The sequence below is a fragment of the Convolutriloba macropyga genome, chromosome 14 (assembly GCF_964194025.1).
Source record: "Convolutriloba macropyga chromosome 14, txConMacr16.3, whole genome shotgun sequence".
Lineage (NCBI taxonomy): Eukaryota > Metazoa > Xenacoelomorpha > Acoela > Convolutidae > Convolutriloba > Convolutriloba macropyga.
The window spans coordinates 12,005,918-12,022,792 of record NC_134481.1 but is presented as its reverse complement, the minus strand read 5'-3'; the positions used below and the strand labels follow the sequence as shown (position 1 = coordinate 12,022,792).

At 34.2% G+C, this 16,875-nt stretch overlaps 1 protein-coding gene across 8 annotated transcripts in view; it reads right to left on the bottom strand.

Annotated features, from left to right (window-relative positions):
* Nucleotides 1-9,347: 9,347 nt before the first annotated feature.
* LOC142353204 (sodium/calcium exchanger 1-like) overlaps nt 9,348-16,875 on the bottom strand; it is a 115,682-nt gene continuing 108,154 nt past the window's right edge. For all 8 annotated transcript variants that reach the window (XM_075405430.1, XM_075405423.1, XM_075405429.1 and 5 more), the window contains exons 3-5: nt 14,119-15,852; nt 10,959-11,097; nt 9,348-10,204 (exon numbers count right to left, since the gene is read on the bottom strand). In XM_075405430.1, coding sequence (XP_075261545.1) covers nt 9,558-10,204; nt 10,959-11,097; nt 14,119-15,852 — 2,520 coding nt within the window. In that variant the 3' untranslated portion in view covers nt 9,348-9,557. The remainder of the gene's footprint in view (nt 10,205-10,958; nt 11,098-14,118; nt 15,853-16,875) is intronic.

Genomic DNA, 16,875 nt, shown 5'->3' with positions numbered 1-16,875 from the left:
GACAAAATTACATTCCAAACTGAAATAAGAACCATCAAAATCTGAAAATTGCGCCAAAAAATTTAAAACTTTGTCAGGTTCCAGGCAATCGGCATGTTTTTACTGATTTGGGTTTTTTCTAATGTCAATAAGTTTTGCAACGTTTTTGTCATCTGCATGCTCAAAAAGTCTTTTTTTTTTAAAAGTTTTACATTTTTTCATGATTTTCCTATATACATCATGGAATCAAAACCAGTCTATTTTCAGAAACAAAGTATTTATGAGACATACTGCACATCATGAGTAGCGAGATGTTCTTAGGATATACTCATACAGTACGACGATATACATTTGGAATACAATGTATCAGCACTGATTCACTATGGCACTAGGTTCCGGGAATAGAATGGTACATTTTTTGGGACCATAAAATTGCCGTACGGATAAAAGTCAGTCGAAATGGGCGAAGTATCATTTCAGATCTGGTTTCTATAACGTGATTTCATCATTAATTTTCTTAACAGAAAACCATTTTTGTAGCTAATTCAGCGGCTAATGAAAATGAAGACAAAGCAAGTTATATGAAATTATGAGCACAGCTAATCAGAATAGAGTATATATTTTTTTTTATATATATAGCTTTTTCTATCATCAGTTTTTTCCTAACGCATGAAAAAAAAACAACTCGAGACGTCATGTCAAAGATTTTAGTTTTTAAGAATTAAGTTTTGTTGCTCCAGCATTTAAAAATACAATGCCTGCCTGTTTGATCGGATAGGTTTCAACCGTAATAACTTATAGCATTTTCATTGCTTAATTTCTGTTCCAAGTTCGAAAAACTTATAACGAAGTATTTTATTATAATTGGAGCTGTATTCCTCAACGTTAAAAATGCTAATTTGTCCAATATAAGCTACAATTTCCAGTTTTGTGAAGTTTAGTGTATACAAAGCTATGCTAAACCCCAGAAAACCATCTGTAGTGCATCATCATTGAAACATTAAACAGGCCAGATAATAACCAAGCGTTCACAAAAAATAATTCCACAAAGCAATATGAAGAACTGAAATCTCAAATTTTTAAGTCTGTAGTTGACGCGACAGAAAAAAAATATAAGCTGCGTCGTTGTATTTTCGCGATATTTTATGAAACTGCTTAACTTGGTAAACACAACAAATTAAAGATGATCAGCGAGCAGGAATTATGGTTCTTCTTAATACCAGTGAGTTCGGTGTCTTTAGCCATGTGTTGCCTTACAATCGTCTTATGCCGGCTATCCAGATCTTCAAGTGAGTTCAAAAACGGAAATATTTATTTATTCCGGTCGATTTCGACCATATAATTGATAACAGGCTTTGTCAATTTGATATCTAAAGGTTAATTTAGTATCTTCAACCATGATTGGACAAAAACGGTCGTAGATTCAACACAAAATTGCATTGCTTGGAAGTTAATTACATACCAGTTCACCCAAGAGAGGGGAACGAAGCAATGGTTTGTGGCTTCCCAGTTTTTTTGCGCTCACTCAGAAAGAAGGGAGTGTGAAATGGGAGTCTAGATAATGAACTGAACTGTCAGTGTTGATTGACATAATTATTGGAAAAACATAACCAAATATCACAATTATCGTTCTCTCCAAAATAAATTAATTTCAAGAAAACAGAGTGCCTGCTCGAGTGCTTTATAGGAACCGCTTTTTCGTTTTTTATCCAATTCAGATTAAATCTCTTAAAGGGCGACAAATTGGGTGACGTACAACAATGCCGACGTATAAGAGTGCCGATTATAAGAGTGCCGAAAGTTTATTCAATTTTTCTACCAATAAATTTCTTAACCAATCAGATCACTTCAACTAAAATGAGCGCATAAGTTCTGAAACAATCACAATGAAGTGGTGATATATTGCTTTTAATTATTTAGTAGGAAAAGATAATTGGAGAGAGATAAATTTAAAGCAAATAATAAAAAATAATTGCGGACCATGGCCATGGCTGAGGCCCGTGGGACTTGATATGAATCTATCACGACCGAACTACTGATCAGCGCGCCCTGTTTGCTTTGAATGCAATGAATTCCGCTAGCACTTAGTTGATATTTAATTGTTATTGGCGGTTTCGACGCTTCTAAAATCAGTTCCAGTTTCGGCACTTTTAAACGTCAGCATAGTATTACTTCGGCACAGTTGTACGTAATTTATAAAATCACGGGCAACCAATCTCTATCATTCTCAAAACCAAAAATAACAAATATCACTGCCAAGTTTTTTAAATCTACTTATATTTGTTATAAATCATAGTTTTTCTGTTCATGGTAGGTTCAATTCTGGTTATATTTTCCACGTTTTGAGGTACTAATTTTTGAAGTATCTGTAATGAAGTACTAAGTATCTGTATTGATAACTTCCGAAGATTTTTTAACCAGTTTTCAATTTTGTTTTTATTCAGATTTTTTTCGGGCATAATTTGGCAAATCTATTGCCTTAATTTTTGCCAAAATGTTACAAGAAACAATTAGCTGCACATTAGAGATTTTTGAACTCATAATTACCTTTAAGCGAATATGAGGTCAATTATGAAAATTTTTTTTGTCAATTGTTGCCCTATAGTGTACGATTTTGCATTATTTGTCAATGTGGGTTTTCTTGGAAGTGTTTGACAACAAAAAAATTGTTTGAAAGAAATTGTCTTCAGAAATTTTTAGAAATTTTGTTGAAAACTGTCATATTTGTAAATCAAATGTTTTGAGTTTCAAACTCAAAACATTTGATTTTTTAATTGCAAATTGATATGACAACAAAAGCTAGCATAAATTAATAATAATTTTTTTGTTTTCAAGATTAAAATGGAGGTTTTTGAAAGTGAAACACCAGGAAAGGCAAGTTTTGTTAAATTTGCTACTCTTGCTCAAAAATTGAAAATTTTTTGCTGTTTAGTTGGTTTAAAGTGGTCAAAATCATTTTGTACATCATTGCTTTCATATTATTTCGCAGGGTCTTGGGATTGTAATTAATAATGTTGAATGCATCAACATCGTAATTTTTTTTGTTTAAATCTCTTTTTTCTTTTGATCCAAACTTCTTTTCTTTTTTAAAATTTCTTAATGTTATTTTAAAATATTATTTTGCCTTCATTGACCAAAACAATTTTAGTTGCTTTAACTTTTTCTATAAGTTTTTTTTGGCAGCTATCGATATTTAATGCCTTATTAACAGTGAACGTCTCATTTCAATTTTTTTTCGCTTAATCATTGATTATAAGAATCGTCCGCTACAAATTGAATCTTCACGAAGTATTTCGGTGACTTCTTTCTAAACAAATTTTCATTCACTTTTTACTGCCTAGTGTTAATATAGTTTTTGAGAATTTGAAATATTTTAAAATGCCAGTTTTTGAAGTTATTGAGCACCAAAATTATTTATTTTTTGAACTTTTCTTTACGTTTTCTGTAAATTTGGTTCTCGCTCTAAGTTCTTTCTCAGGTGGGAAAAAATACTTTGAGCTTCAGCTGGATTCTTGTGTAGTTCATTAAAGCAAAGTTGCAATTGAAGTTTAACATTACGAAACTTGAGATAGTTTTTTTTGCATTTTTTTTCAATTTGTTGTTTCATTTTGTTTTTGAAAGCAAGATTTTCATTAGATGTCAAATTCTTTGTTCTGTTTTTTTTTGCGTTTTTGGGTATAAAATTTTAGATTTTGTTACCCTAACACCAGCAGAACCCGCAACTGAAAAGTTTTTCTCTTTCTTTATAATTGTTCAAACTAGTTTTTGACTGTTTGGCTCGTAACTGTCCAATTGCCTGCCATTTTCATTCAATTTTTCGGATTGCAATTTGGGACTTGTTGGAATTTTCTGTGCCACGCACAGACTTGCACGATCCGTCTTCTTTGTAAAAAGATTACATTAGTCGATTATGTACCGGCCCGAACTATTTCAATGTGCTTTTTTTGCAATTATAAAATGATGCTACCGCCTTTTGACGATCCTTGTTGAGAAATTTTAATTTGACGTCATGAAATTTTTTCAAAATTCTAAAATTTCAGTGAAAGTTTTGGTGGGATCCATGAAAGTTTTAGTTAGATAGGGTACATTGGTTAAAATGACGGTAGGTATGTCAATTAAATTTAACACTAGCTTGTACAGAACCCAGGTTGAGGTGCCAGACCGAAAGTCGATATGTCCAGACCGAAATGAACGCACAAGGTGGCGTCGTGCGTTCAAAATTACACGGTCTGGCTCGTATAGGTGGCCAGTAATGGGGAAGGGCGGACTCTACCCCTGAGATTAAATAAAGGATTGTTTTTCAGAACGAAAGAAATTGCGAAATGTCTACACACTGATTGAAGAGGAACATTATCAAAGAGAACCTTCTGCACCTTACCTCACCGACTCTGATCAGTGATCGAAACACACTGATCAGTAAATTGCAGCCTCTGATCAGTAAACGACAGACTCTGATCAGTGATCGAAACACACTGATCAGTAAATTGCAGCCTCTGATCAGCAGTGGACAGAGTGAATTGGTCCAGTTCAACTGATACAGAACCCATATGTCCTTAGCATTTAAACAACCCATCAAAACCCGGATTCCCATCAAAACCCGAATCCATTAAAAACCCGGAAATGTTGCGGTGAATAGTGGTGGAAAATACTTCCACAGATATCAATTTTTTTTTAGCGCTGTACGATTTGAAAGCGGTAAATTTCATTAAGTACAATTTGAGATTTTAATGTGAGATTAAGTACAATTTCTGTAATTTTTGGGATAAACATACAGTGGACTTTTAAATTTTTTTGTGACATTCACCGCAAAAACCGCTATTTTGAAAACTCAGCTTCAATTACCGCTGGGAATCTCTTTTATCATGTTTTGTTTCACATCTTCAAACAGCCTGTTCTTATCTGTTTTATAATATTGCTAAATTTCATTGCAATGATTGAATGATTATGATTCATTAGTATTACGAATGTAATGATTAATTTATCTCTACTGGAAATATATGTTTGGTTTATAAGCAGTTTCGAATGAATTTATAGATCTTTCCTTTTTCAAGTTCCACAAATTTACGAATGATGAAAAATTTACGAATGATGAAAATTCAACAATATTCAAGTTACAGTAAGCGAAAATCTGCAAATGAATCATCAGGGATATGAACTCAACTTGACGTTCAAATTTTCATTTCAAAAAATTAACAAAAAAAACTGTTTTCAGCACTGTTATTACGTTGGCACTGACTATGAATTTCTGATACTACTAATCAGTTATTATGCGCAAAATATTCACTCCAGTGATGAAGTAAAAAATATTAAATTTAATATCACATCGGTGTCGCGCTCATAAATAATAAAGAACAATATAGCAATGTTTTTTATATCATTACCCTAGCATTCATAGTCCTCAATTGTTTTCAAGTGTTTAGAAAAAAATCAAACGTGCTGACTTTTACTACGGTGTCTTTCTGCGTTTGTTCTTTTAAAATTTTAGTTTTTAATTTAATAACACTCAATAATTGATTAAAATCAATTATTGAAACTTCAAAGATTTCTATAGATTGAAATCTAACTGGTACCGCTATAACAGCCTAAATTTGAAATTCACAAAGCGTTTTCGACTCAGCTCTTTATTTGGTATTATTTTAATGTCTTAGAAATTTCTCTAACAATTGGAAACCTGACATTTTATTTTGAGTCCAAAATCACGCTAAACAACTGGGACCTTATTTCTGAAGAAACTCACAGAGAATTAAAGAATCCGCACTTTCTTTAGTTTAATAATCCCAAAGTTGCCAGAGTTGCTGGTTGTGCACTTTGGGTTTTAAAATTATGGAGAGGAGCTTCATTTAAATTACATCAAATTTTCTTGTCTCCTTCTTTGAATTATTTTGTTTTACAAATATCACCAGAAACGTGATATCATCAGTGAGTTACAATATCATCAGGAGTTATATTGTTTCAAACAACAATAGCTACCACTGTTGACAAAATATTTAAATTAGACATCACAAGTGACAGTTTCTAAAGTCTGAAAAACCTGGAATTATCTTCAAATCTACATAAAAGAACGCTGAGAAACTGATTTTGACTATTGCTGCTTTACGTGTCAGATGTTTGAAAGAACGAATAACAAAAAATTTAGCGTTTTGCTGAAAGGAGTAACACATTTTGTCAGCAGTTTACTTTTTGCGTAACCATTTTTTACGATGTAAGGTAGTTAATCAAAACGTGGAAATAAATTACCATACCTCATAAGAAGGATTATATTTGGTATTAAGTACATTCACGAATGAATTTGACCCAGCTCTGCCATCTAGAGCATGTAATTAGACTGAAATTTTTTTCTTAGGAATTTTACTATTGGCTAAATGAGGGCAAATTCAAAGACTTAATTGTGCTTCTGAACAGTGCTATGGGTAAATCCATAACCGCTAACTGTATGCCTAATCCGCAATTAGGGTCAAGAAGGCATTTTCTGAAATCAATCACAAATTAGGCTTTTTTTCATTTTCTTCTAAATGACCTTGCTTCACTTATTAGATACTTCGATGACAGAAAATATTTTTTTTGATTGGCAATTCAAATCAAGCGTTCCGGCAATCTCAAAATAACAATCCTTAAAAAAAAAAGAAATTTTAGATGAAAAAATAATTTATAAAAATTATTGAAGACTTGTAATTTATAGAACATTCCTTTTATAAGTAAGAGACAAACAATCACAGAAAAAGAAGTAAGCTAACATTTGTGGAGAAAAGACAAGGTCTTTTATCAGTTCAATTTTCGTAGTCTAATGGAGCATATTTTGGACAGTTTGCGTTTATATGAAAGAACTGATAGGAACTGCATTAATTCATGCAATAACCAATTTTTTTCAACAATTCTTTTTCTTCGGTCTTATTAAGCTGCAACAAACCATAAGCGTGAAAATAGTTTTGAAAAATTGTAGTGGTTATGGCAATGCATGTTTTTCAGACACCGTCTACCCCAATAAAGCTCGCCTGCTCTAAAGTTCATCTGTAAGTTGCCTCTCAGGAGAATATATACTTTGTCTTCATTTGAGGATGTCAATGAAATGTCAAATATAAGCTGCAAAAGAGCAACTTGCCGCAAAAAATTCAAAAATGTCAGTAGAGTTTGACCAATAAAACCTGAATATCCAAAATATCAAAACTGTATTTCAATGAAAATGAAGCATTCTAATAATTACATGATGTGCATTTGTATCATTCATTGTAATAAACTATAAAACTGCAAATACCTTATTCAGTAGCATAAAAACATTTTTTTCAAAAATAAAAATATAGTGCAATAGAACAAAATTAGTGCTATGAAAAATATTACCGAAACACTTAAAAGCAAACGGTTCCATTTTTCAACTTAATTTGAAACAACTGCAATTTTATTAATAATACAATTTAAAGATGCAATTTCACAAGATACAATTTAAAGTTGTTCAAACAGACGTTCTAAGTTATCTTTCATATGAAAACAATTCAAACTGATAGATGAGCATTCGAGATAAATTACAAAATATCTGTCAGAGAAGTTTCAGTTTTCCCCAAAAAAATAACGATGTATTTGTTAAAATTTGGCTTTGTGGAAACAATAAGATCAAATGTATGGTGGGGAAAGCCCCTTTCCTCCCCCGCCCTCATCAACCCCTATATAGGCACAACATAAAACAGAAGTTCCTTAAGGCTTGTGGGGGTAGATGGCTGAGGGGGTGTTTGAACCTAGTTTGAAGAAAGTGTCATTTTTTATCAGCCTTTTTCATTTTGTTTAACTATTTTCCACCATGTATTGTAGTTAATCAAAACGTGGAAATAAATTACCATACCTCATAAAAAGGATTATTTTTTGTAATAAGTACATTCACGGATGAATTTGACCCAGCTCTGCCATTTAGAGCATGTAATTAGCCTGAAATTTTTTTTCTTAGGAATTTTACTACTGGCTAAATGAGGGCAAATTCAAAGACCTAATTGTGCTTGTGAACAGTGCCATGGGTAAATGCATAACTGCTAATTGTATGCCTGATCCACCATTCGGGTCGAAAGGGAATTTTCTGAAATCAATCACCAATTAGGCTGTATTACATTTTCTTCTAAATGATATTACCTCAGTTATTAGATACGTCGACGGTGGAAGAAGGTAGTTATCGGTTTAGAATTTCACTCAAGCGTTCCGGCAATCTCATAATAACAATCTTTTAAGAAATAAAAAGAAACTTTCGGTGAATAATTTAATAAAAATTATCCAAAACTTGTAATTTTTAGAACTTTTCTTTAAGTAAGAGGCAGACTGTCACAGAAAAAGAAGTAAGCTAAAATTTGTGAAGAGAAAAGACAAGGTCTTTTATCAGATCACTTCTCGGAATCTAATAGAACATAATTTGGAAAGTTTGTAATTATATGAAAGAACTGCAAGAAACTGCATTAATTAATGCAACTATCCAATTTAATTAATTTTTAAAATTCTACTTTTCTTCAGTCTTCATTAGCTGCAACAATGAATAAGCGTGTGAACAGTATTGAAACATTTCTCTCTATGGATTTGGCATTGTTCTTATGTTTCAGTCACCTCTCCCCGGTTAAAGTTCGCGCGCTTTAAAGGTCATCTGAACAAAGTTGCCTCTCGAAAATATATATAATTTCTTCTCACTTGAAGAGGTCGCTGAAATATCTAATATATGTTATACAAGACCAGCTTGCCACAGCAACAGCAAAAATGTCACTAAAATTTGACCAATAAAATAGAAAAATACAAAATATCAAAAATTTAATTCTTTGAAAATGAAGCACTCTAATATTTACATAATGTGCATTTCTATCATTTATTTTATGTAATAAGCTATGAAAATTGCAAATATCTTATTCAGTAGCATTAAATCTTTTATTTTCAAAAATGAAAAATATAGTGCAATAGAAGAAAATTAGTGCATTGAAAAAAAATTTACTGAGAAATTTAGAAGCAAACAACGTTACAATTTCTCAATGTAACTTAAAATAATTGAATTTTCATTAATGATTTTTAATAAATTTGAAGCCAGTTGTTTGCGGTTAAGAGGTCAAATTTCACAAAATAGAATTTAAAGTTGTACAAACAGACGTTTTAAATTATCTTTCATATTAAAACAATTCATATTGATGAATGAGCATTCGAGATAAATTACAAAATATCTGTCAGAGAATTTTCAACTTTCCCCGAAATAATAAGAAAGGATTTGTTAAAGTTTTGCTTTCTTGAACCAATTGAGATCAAATGTAGCCTGGGAAATGCCCCCTTCCCTCCCCACCCTCATCAACCCCACACCTGTGCCCTATCAGCCGTATCGCCATTATCTCTTTAGATACTTGAAAGCCTCAAATAGAGGTCAAAAATACTTACAACGGATAGTTCTCTAACTGGTCTTCATAAAACTAATATAGGCACAAAATAAAACAGAAGTTTGCATCACAACAGCTTAAAACAAAGACAGTTCTTCGCGGCTAGTGGGGGTAGATGGCTGAGGGGTTCTGAGAGAAAAAAAATTTGGAATGAGGTTAGGGATAAAAAAGATTCAAATTATTATTGTAATTGGGTTTTTAGAACCCTTCAATCACACAGTAAGACACGAGCGAGGAGAGCACTAGATAAGTGAGCCAGAGTGAAAAGAAAAACAACGCAGTGATGTATTTTGGAACCGTAGGTCCTCCCAACTCTGCTCCTATACTCTTTATAAAACGCCTCAAAAACAGAGTAGCTATGCAAATAACTGCAAGCACGCAGAATACAGTCACTGAGAAACCCAAAGTGCCCGGATCCACTTTGAACCCGCCCGGGGTTCCTTTGATCTCGTGGTAAATCGCGGCGACAGTCCAGGCCACGCCGATTCCTAGGAAGACGTTGACAGCATTGGATCCGGTGACGTTGCCAACAGAAGCATCCGCGTGTTCGTCGCCACAAGCTGCGGTTTTGGATGCAAAGGTGTCTGGCAAACTTGTTCCCAGAGCAACCAGTGAGATTGCAGTTACAGCATCTTTGAGTCCGACCGTGCATCCGAAGTGACTCGCGAGGTCTCCGATGATCGCGGTCATGAACCCGATCGCGATGATAGACACCACAAAGCATGCGTACCCGCCAAGGATATCAGTGGGGGGCACGAAGGCGAATATGACTTTCCAGAAGAGAGTGAGGAAGTGCATGATGTAGTCGAGGACCGATGGGGACTTTGGGACGCTGTCGACATCTTCTGAAAAACAAAGATCCTTTCAAATACGAAACTAAGGATCTAAATCATCAAGTCTATTGTGATTTCATTGGTTGTTGCTCATCTAGAAGTAGTCAGTCTTCTCCCCGTCAATCTCAGACTGTTTTGGCAAATTTCCCTCTCGCAGGATTCTTACAATATTTCATCTTCCAGAGCTTTTTTTTATTTAAAAAAGTCTCTTTAACTTCTTCCAAATTTTGCAGATCCTAAAATTGTTTTTAAATGGTTTTAATTTGTTTTAGCAAAAAACGTCATACCAATAACTGCAGAATTCGTAATCGTTCTAGATTTTAAATCCGACTTGGATTTTTTCTTTGGATTAGAGCCGTGAACAATTATTAAACTGGTTTTAAGATGAGCGTTAGAACAATGACTCTAATTTTCGTATTTTTGCGACGATTCATATCTTGCAAGAATCTTGTAAGATATGGTTTATCCTTCAAGATTTGAATCTTCCCATCATCAGGGAAATCTATGTTTATAATGATAAATTTATGTCTTGGCTGATCTAAATGTAAACAAGTCTGTACACTTGTCATGACATAAACAGTTCTTTGTTTGTGTTAAAACCTGACAATAAATTTTATTTCTATCAGGCAACATTTCTCACTGTCACTAAATTGACGAGATTTCATCACAATCATTAAATTTTGCTACAAAGTAGTCCTTTTTGTGAAGGGAGTCGAAATAATGTAATAAAAAAATAATGGAAAATAAATGAAATGTTTGATGGTACCAGCGTCATCATTGGCAGCATTGTCGTCATCATCATCGCCAGAGGCAGAGATGGTTATAGCCTCAATGAATTGATCCTTCCAGCTGTTACTACTCAACACTTGACCCATATTCGTATCTTTCATCAACTGATCAACGACCTATACAATACACAACCCGAATCATAGTAACATTGTAAATCAGCGCTGAATCATAGTATTTCTCAGTCTGTGTTTTTACTATGGACAGATTACGATCATGTCACTTTTTACACTGTTCAGACAAAAAATCATAGTAAAAAATCTATTTTCAGAAAAAAGTACTTATGAGACTTATACTGTACATCATGAGTAGCAATATACTCTTAGAATACACTGATACAGTACTGGGCCGACGATATACAATTGGAATGCAATGTTTCAGTACTGATTTACTATGGCACTAGGGTTCGGGAAATCAGTATGGCACTAGGGTTCCGATTTACTATGGCACTAGGGGGTTCATTTAATTTATCCAGAATCTAAAATGGTGTTGCTTGATCAGACCCGAGTTAAACGGCTAACGCAAAGGAAGCCGAAGTAAAAGTAAGCCGACAGAAAAGCAAGCCGAAAGTAATGTAATAGTTATGTAATCTATCAGAAAAAATACATTGTTAGCCGTTACAATCAATACTGCGCGTAGTATTATAGTGCATAATGTATTCCATTGCACCAAAGAAACAAAAATACGTCAATTTTTCAGACATCTAGTGGGTACGGGCCTCAGCGGACCGCTTTCCATGGCCATGCCTCTCATCCGCTGAGGGATGTAATCCGAAAACCGCGGGCCTTTTATTACGGCGAAGCCGCGACGCTTGCGCCCGCCAGGGGCAACTTAAAATACGGATATCCCAAAATTTAATTTTTCGGCTTACTTGATCTCATTTTCAAAATTCGGCTTGCTTGCCTATCGGCTTGCGTGACCACCACCGAGTTAAACAGCGATTTATTATCTCTTCTTTTGGTACTTCAATAAAGCGTGACTTTCAATCGCTCTCTCTTCTCAATGGGTGAGACGAAAAGTTATCACATGTTACTCCTCTCATTGAGCGACAAAATTCAATGGGTTTGTAAGAAAATTCAATGGGTTTGTAAGAAACCGGGTGTTATCGAAACCGGGTGTTATCTAAAGCCGGGAAATTTTTCTCTGGGAAAGGGAGATCTGAGAAACTAAGAAGATAGGGACCACATTTGAGAGCCAAAAAAGACAATGAACACATAATTTAAAAAATGTTTGGAATTTAGCAATTATTAATAGAGTATTGCATAGATCTATTATCTTATGAAGGCTTACAATGGTGAAAATTTAAAGATTTTAATTGATGACGCTTTTCTAGAATAGTACATTTAATTATTTTCTGCTTTATCATTGTCATAAAAAATAATATTGGAAATCAAGTGCGGTTTTATTGAAAAATTGGCAATGAAAAATAGGCAGCAGTTCTGACTTGAATCAATTCAACACGCCTTTAACTTCCATATCACAATTTTCTCTTTTTGTTTCCAGTGGAATCTGCTTTGAAAAATTTAATTTCGCTTATCATGATTTATATCGTTGATATCGGTTCTTTTTTGTACACGGTTGATATCACGTTGATATCGGTTCTTTTTTGATAAAGTCGAATGGTTATTTTACAAGAGTCTTGCAAGGCGATGCATTCTTTTGCAAGATTTCCCTACATAATTCTGCAAAATTTTGCATGATACCCTTCGTCATACAAATATGTAAATTATCTATACAAATTTAAGCATGATTTATGACAACAAAAATTGTCCAAATTCGCATTTTTAAGTTAAAACTTTAAATAGCAGCCAAAAATAAAATAACAACAAAAAATGAAAATTGAGTGTACAAAATCGATACATATAGCTAAGAAAAACAAAACTAAAGAAGCTCTTGTAAATCGTAAAAAGCAAATTTGTTTCACAGAAATGTAATTGGCATTTTCAGATAAGTTGGGTGATCGCAAAATTAAAACAAAGTAAATCGAACTTATTTGTTTATTTGTCAGAAAAATCAATTTATCAGTGCAAAAGCATATTTAACCGAAATTTTCAAATGAAGTTCTTATCTAAGTTCTTATATACCCGCGCTTCTTATGCCATACAAGTCTTCGCAACGGGGCAAATTAACAAAAAGGAACACACTTAAACCAACTAACGTTGGATTCATTGCTCTCGATTGACAGGCGGGGCAATTTGATTCAGAGGGAACTGTCCTTACTTTTTTATGGGTGTCAGAATTCCGTACACTGAAAGATTTGAACTCATAAACCTCTGGCGTAATAGTTTAAAGCATTAATCAATCGGTTATCAGCTGTGATAGTAAACCTTAGACAATCGCATTTATTTTTAGCAACAGACATAATTTGCGAATAAAAGTGACTTAGGTGACGCAAAAATCAAGAAGTCAAGCGTGAAAAAGTCACGCGAGAATTGAAATCAAATGTTCTAGAACAAAACGGTCATTAAACTTTTGTATAAAATTTTGCTTAAAAAAGACACGCACGTTTATAATAATTGTTTAAAACTTCCTTCGAGGGCAATCAAAAATCTAATTGGCAACTAATTGCATGCAAAACCCCCTCGGCTTACTAATTGATGATGAAAAACGAATTGCAGGATTATGCTTTAAAACTGTGGAGACAATTTCATTTCAATTGATAATTGGCATGACCAAAATCATTTAGTAAAAAGATTTTGCACGATTAAGTTTTAGCATCATCTCAATATAAATGTTAAAAATAGAGGTTTCAACATTTTTGTCAAATTTGTCAATATTTGGGCACAATTATTTAGAACACTTTTTTTAATTTTTCGACTTGAGCTTAATCGATTCCAGCATTTGCATGAGTGTAACTACGCACTTGCAGAGTATTCTCAAATAATTAAATCGTACTGAAACACCACATAAACTTATGTTTGTTGAAAAACAGTTGAAAATTTGCCGCGCTAAGTCAATTTGTATTAATATAATAGATCTGCGCGAGTTAAGTTTTCAAATAAGCGATTAGTAAGAGCCAGAAAAAATTGAATACTTATTTTTTGCCAGCATGCTAAAGTGAAAAAAATATTAACCAACATTACCTCGATTGTTTAGTGAACTAATGTGTCTGATATACTAAATTGAAAATTCTTTCAAACCTGTTTCATTTCTTTGCTCGGAATAATAGTCACCCAACATTTGCCCAAGTTTCCCAGTTTTGGTCGTCCTTTTAAGGCAATTTTCTGACTATCGCTTAACTTTGCCTCGTTAGTCTCAAAATCGTCTTCGTACACGACTGCTCCTACACCCTCTTTAGACTTCACTCTCTTCGGAATTCCGAGCTCGACTCCAAAAATTTCTTTTCTCGAATATTCTTCCTTGTCCACAATTGGTATTTTAATAGTAGCTTCGGTTTGGTTGTCGGGAAAAATGACATTTCCAGTTGTCATTGTGAAGTCGGTTTTATCCCTCGCCGAGGCCTCAATGGTCTGGAATGGTACGTGGATTTCACCCCGGGCGCCCGTTAGCCGGGTAACTTTCAACTCGGCCTCTAACAAGTTCTCATGGACCTGAACCAATTCGGTATCGAATGAAAAAACGCCTTGGTGATCATCGTCCAAAATCGTAACTAAAGCTTCCCGGAATTTCTCGCTTAATTGACAGTCCAGATCCTTATCATTCGTACCATTTTCTTCACGTGAGTTGCGGATACCTGTCAAAATGACCTTGAAGTGTTCGTCTTCTTCAAAATCTTCGTCGTCGATAATTTTAACAGTTATTGTTTTGGATTCTTCTTTTGGTGCAAAAACTAAAGTTTCCTCTTGATACTCATAGTCCGTTTCTTTCTTAGCGGTTCCATCAATAGTCTTGTAATCAACAAAAGTGTAATAATCGAAATTCGAATTTTTATCAATAGCTATGCGCTGAACATTCAGTTCAAAAGATCCAACGTTTTCCATAACCGTATAATTTGGGGGATCAAAAGCAACCCTGTTAAAGTTCTCAGTATCCTCAATGAGGACATTCAATTCATGTTCTCTAGCTTGAGATCGTTTTTCCAAGCTTTTCTTCACAACATTTCCACCTCCAGTCATTTTTCGGGTCGTAGCTACCCGGTAATAAGCCCGGCTCTTTTTCTGGTTGGCTAAAATTTCCAGCGCGGCTTGCTGCGATATTTTTGAATCCGACCAATCAGGATGCTCGTTACGTAACTCCTCCAGTTTCTTTATGTAAGCTCGTTTGTGCTCTTCTTGCGCAGTGTGTGATACCAAACTTGGGTTGCTAAGCTTTGTAGCCGATGCGTGATTCGAATTTTTGTCCATTTGTTCATACTTTCTATTCGTGTGGGTATTGTTGTCGGCGCCGTTTCTTTCGGCTAATTCCACATCATTTTCCCCGGCATCCGCTTTTTCGGCATAATACCTTTTTCCGAAAATAATTCGGTGAATGTACCGTTTATCAGCGACGTACGCGATTATAACCAAAACTGGGAAAAACGCAAAAGTGACCAACGCTTCCCAAACGTCGACTCGATCGGGAGTTATAACCGAGATTATTAGATATAACCAGATATAAGCGAATACGCTAAACGTGGCGGTGCAGACAAACACTCTTAAATGTTCAATTCTACGAATTTCGCCGTTCGGAATTACCACGACACAAATCGCGATGATACAAAATAGGTTGAAGGCTGCCGATCCGACTATTGTGCCCGGTCCAAGATCGCCCGCTTGAAAATTGTTGCCTACAATTTCGATCACAGAAAGCAATATTTCGGGTGCCGATGAACCAAGGGCCATAAGGGTTAAATTGGACACCGTTTCGTTCCATATTCGAACGTTGATCACTGTTTTCTCACCTGTGTCGGGGTTTGTATATACGACCTCTTTCTCCTACAAAATAAGGGTCAAAATTTCACCACAGAATTATTGAGATCTAACTGTTATAGTTTATGTTTCAGATAACATAATCAGCCTAAAATGATCTCTATTTATCGTATAGGGACTGAAAAATTTAAACAGGAACACAATCATTGCCGCATATAAATTGAAAATAAATTTGCCACGCTTCGTTTTATGAAAGCAATGGCCTATTGTACAGCCTCAATTCTCAATTCTGCGATTGAATTCATCAGCGTTTCTAAGCAAAGCGATAAATTTCCATTCTAATTTTTTTGATCTCGATACAAGATGGATTAGCAAATGTTTTGAAATAATGGAAAGTTTAAGAGATATCTGCCATAAAGAAACATCAGGATTTCAGCTTAAATAATCAGCTTTTACATAAAAATCATGCATGATTAACGGCCTTTTCAGACGAAAAACTGGCAACTTTTAAACTAATTGAGCGAACGTCATCAAAATAAGCTCAAACAAGTTTACAAAACTTGGGTATGAAACCAAACAAGGCGACTCGGTAATGTGCAATTGCACATATGGTTCCGACCCAGCTCATCCACAATTTTCGCATGATTGTCTACCAAATGAGGAATATAGAACGACCCAAAAATTCAAATATTTTTTTAAATGTGTTGTATGAACAAAAAAATAGCCTCCAAAGCAAATAACTCAGTGGTGGAGCATTAGATAATGGTGCATTAGATTGATAAGATGTGCAAATAGTAAGAAAGCCAGTCAAGACGAAGAGCAAAATCAAACAATAACAACAACAAAATTTACTTACATCAAAAACTTCATGTCCGTTTTAAAAAACAAAACATAATAAGAAAGTCAAAATAGCGTCAGATGAAACTGATATTAAACAAAAAAAATTTAAATCAGCAGAAAAGATATGGGACTACCCAATAAAAAGACTACTCAATAAAAAGACTACTCAAACAATAACAACAAATACTAATTACAACAAAAACTTCATGTCCGTTTTAAAAAACAAAACTAAACAGCAAAGTCAAAGTA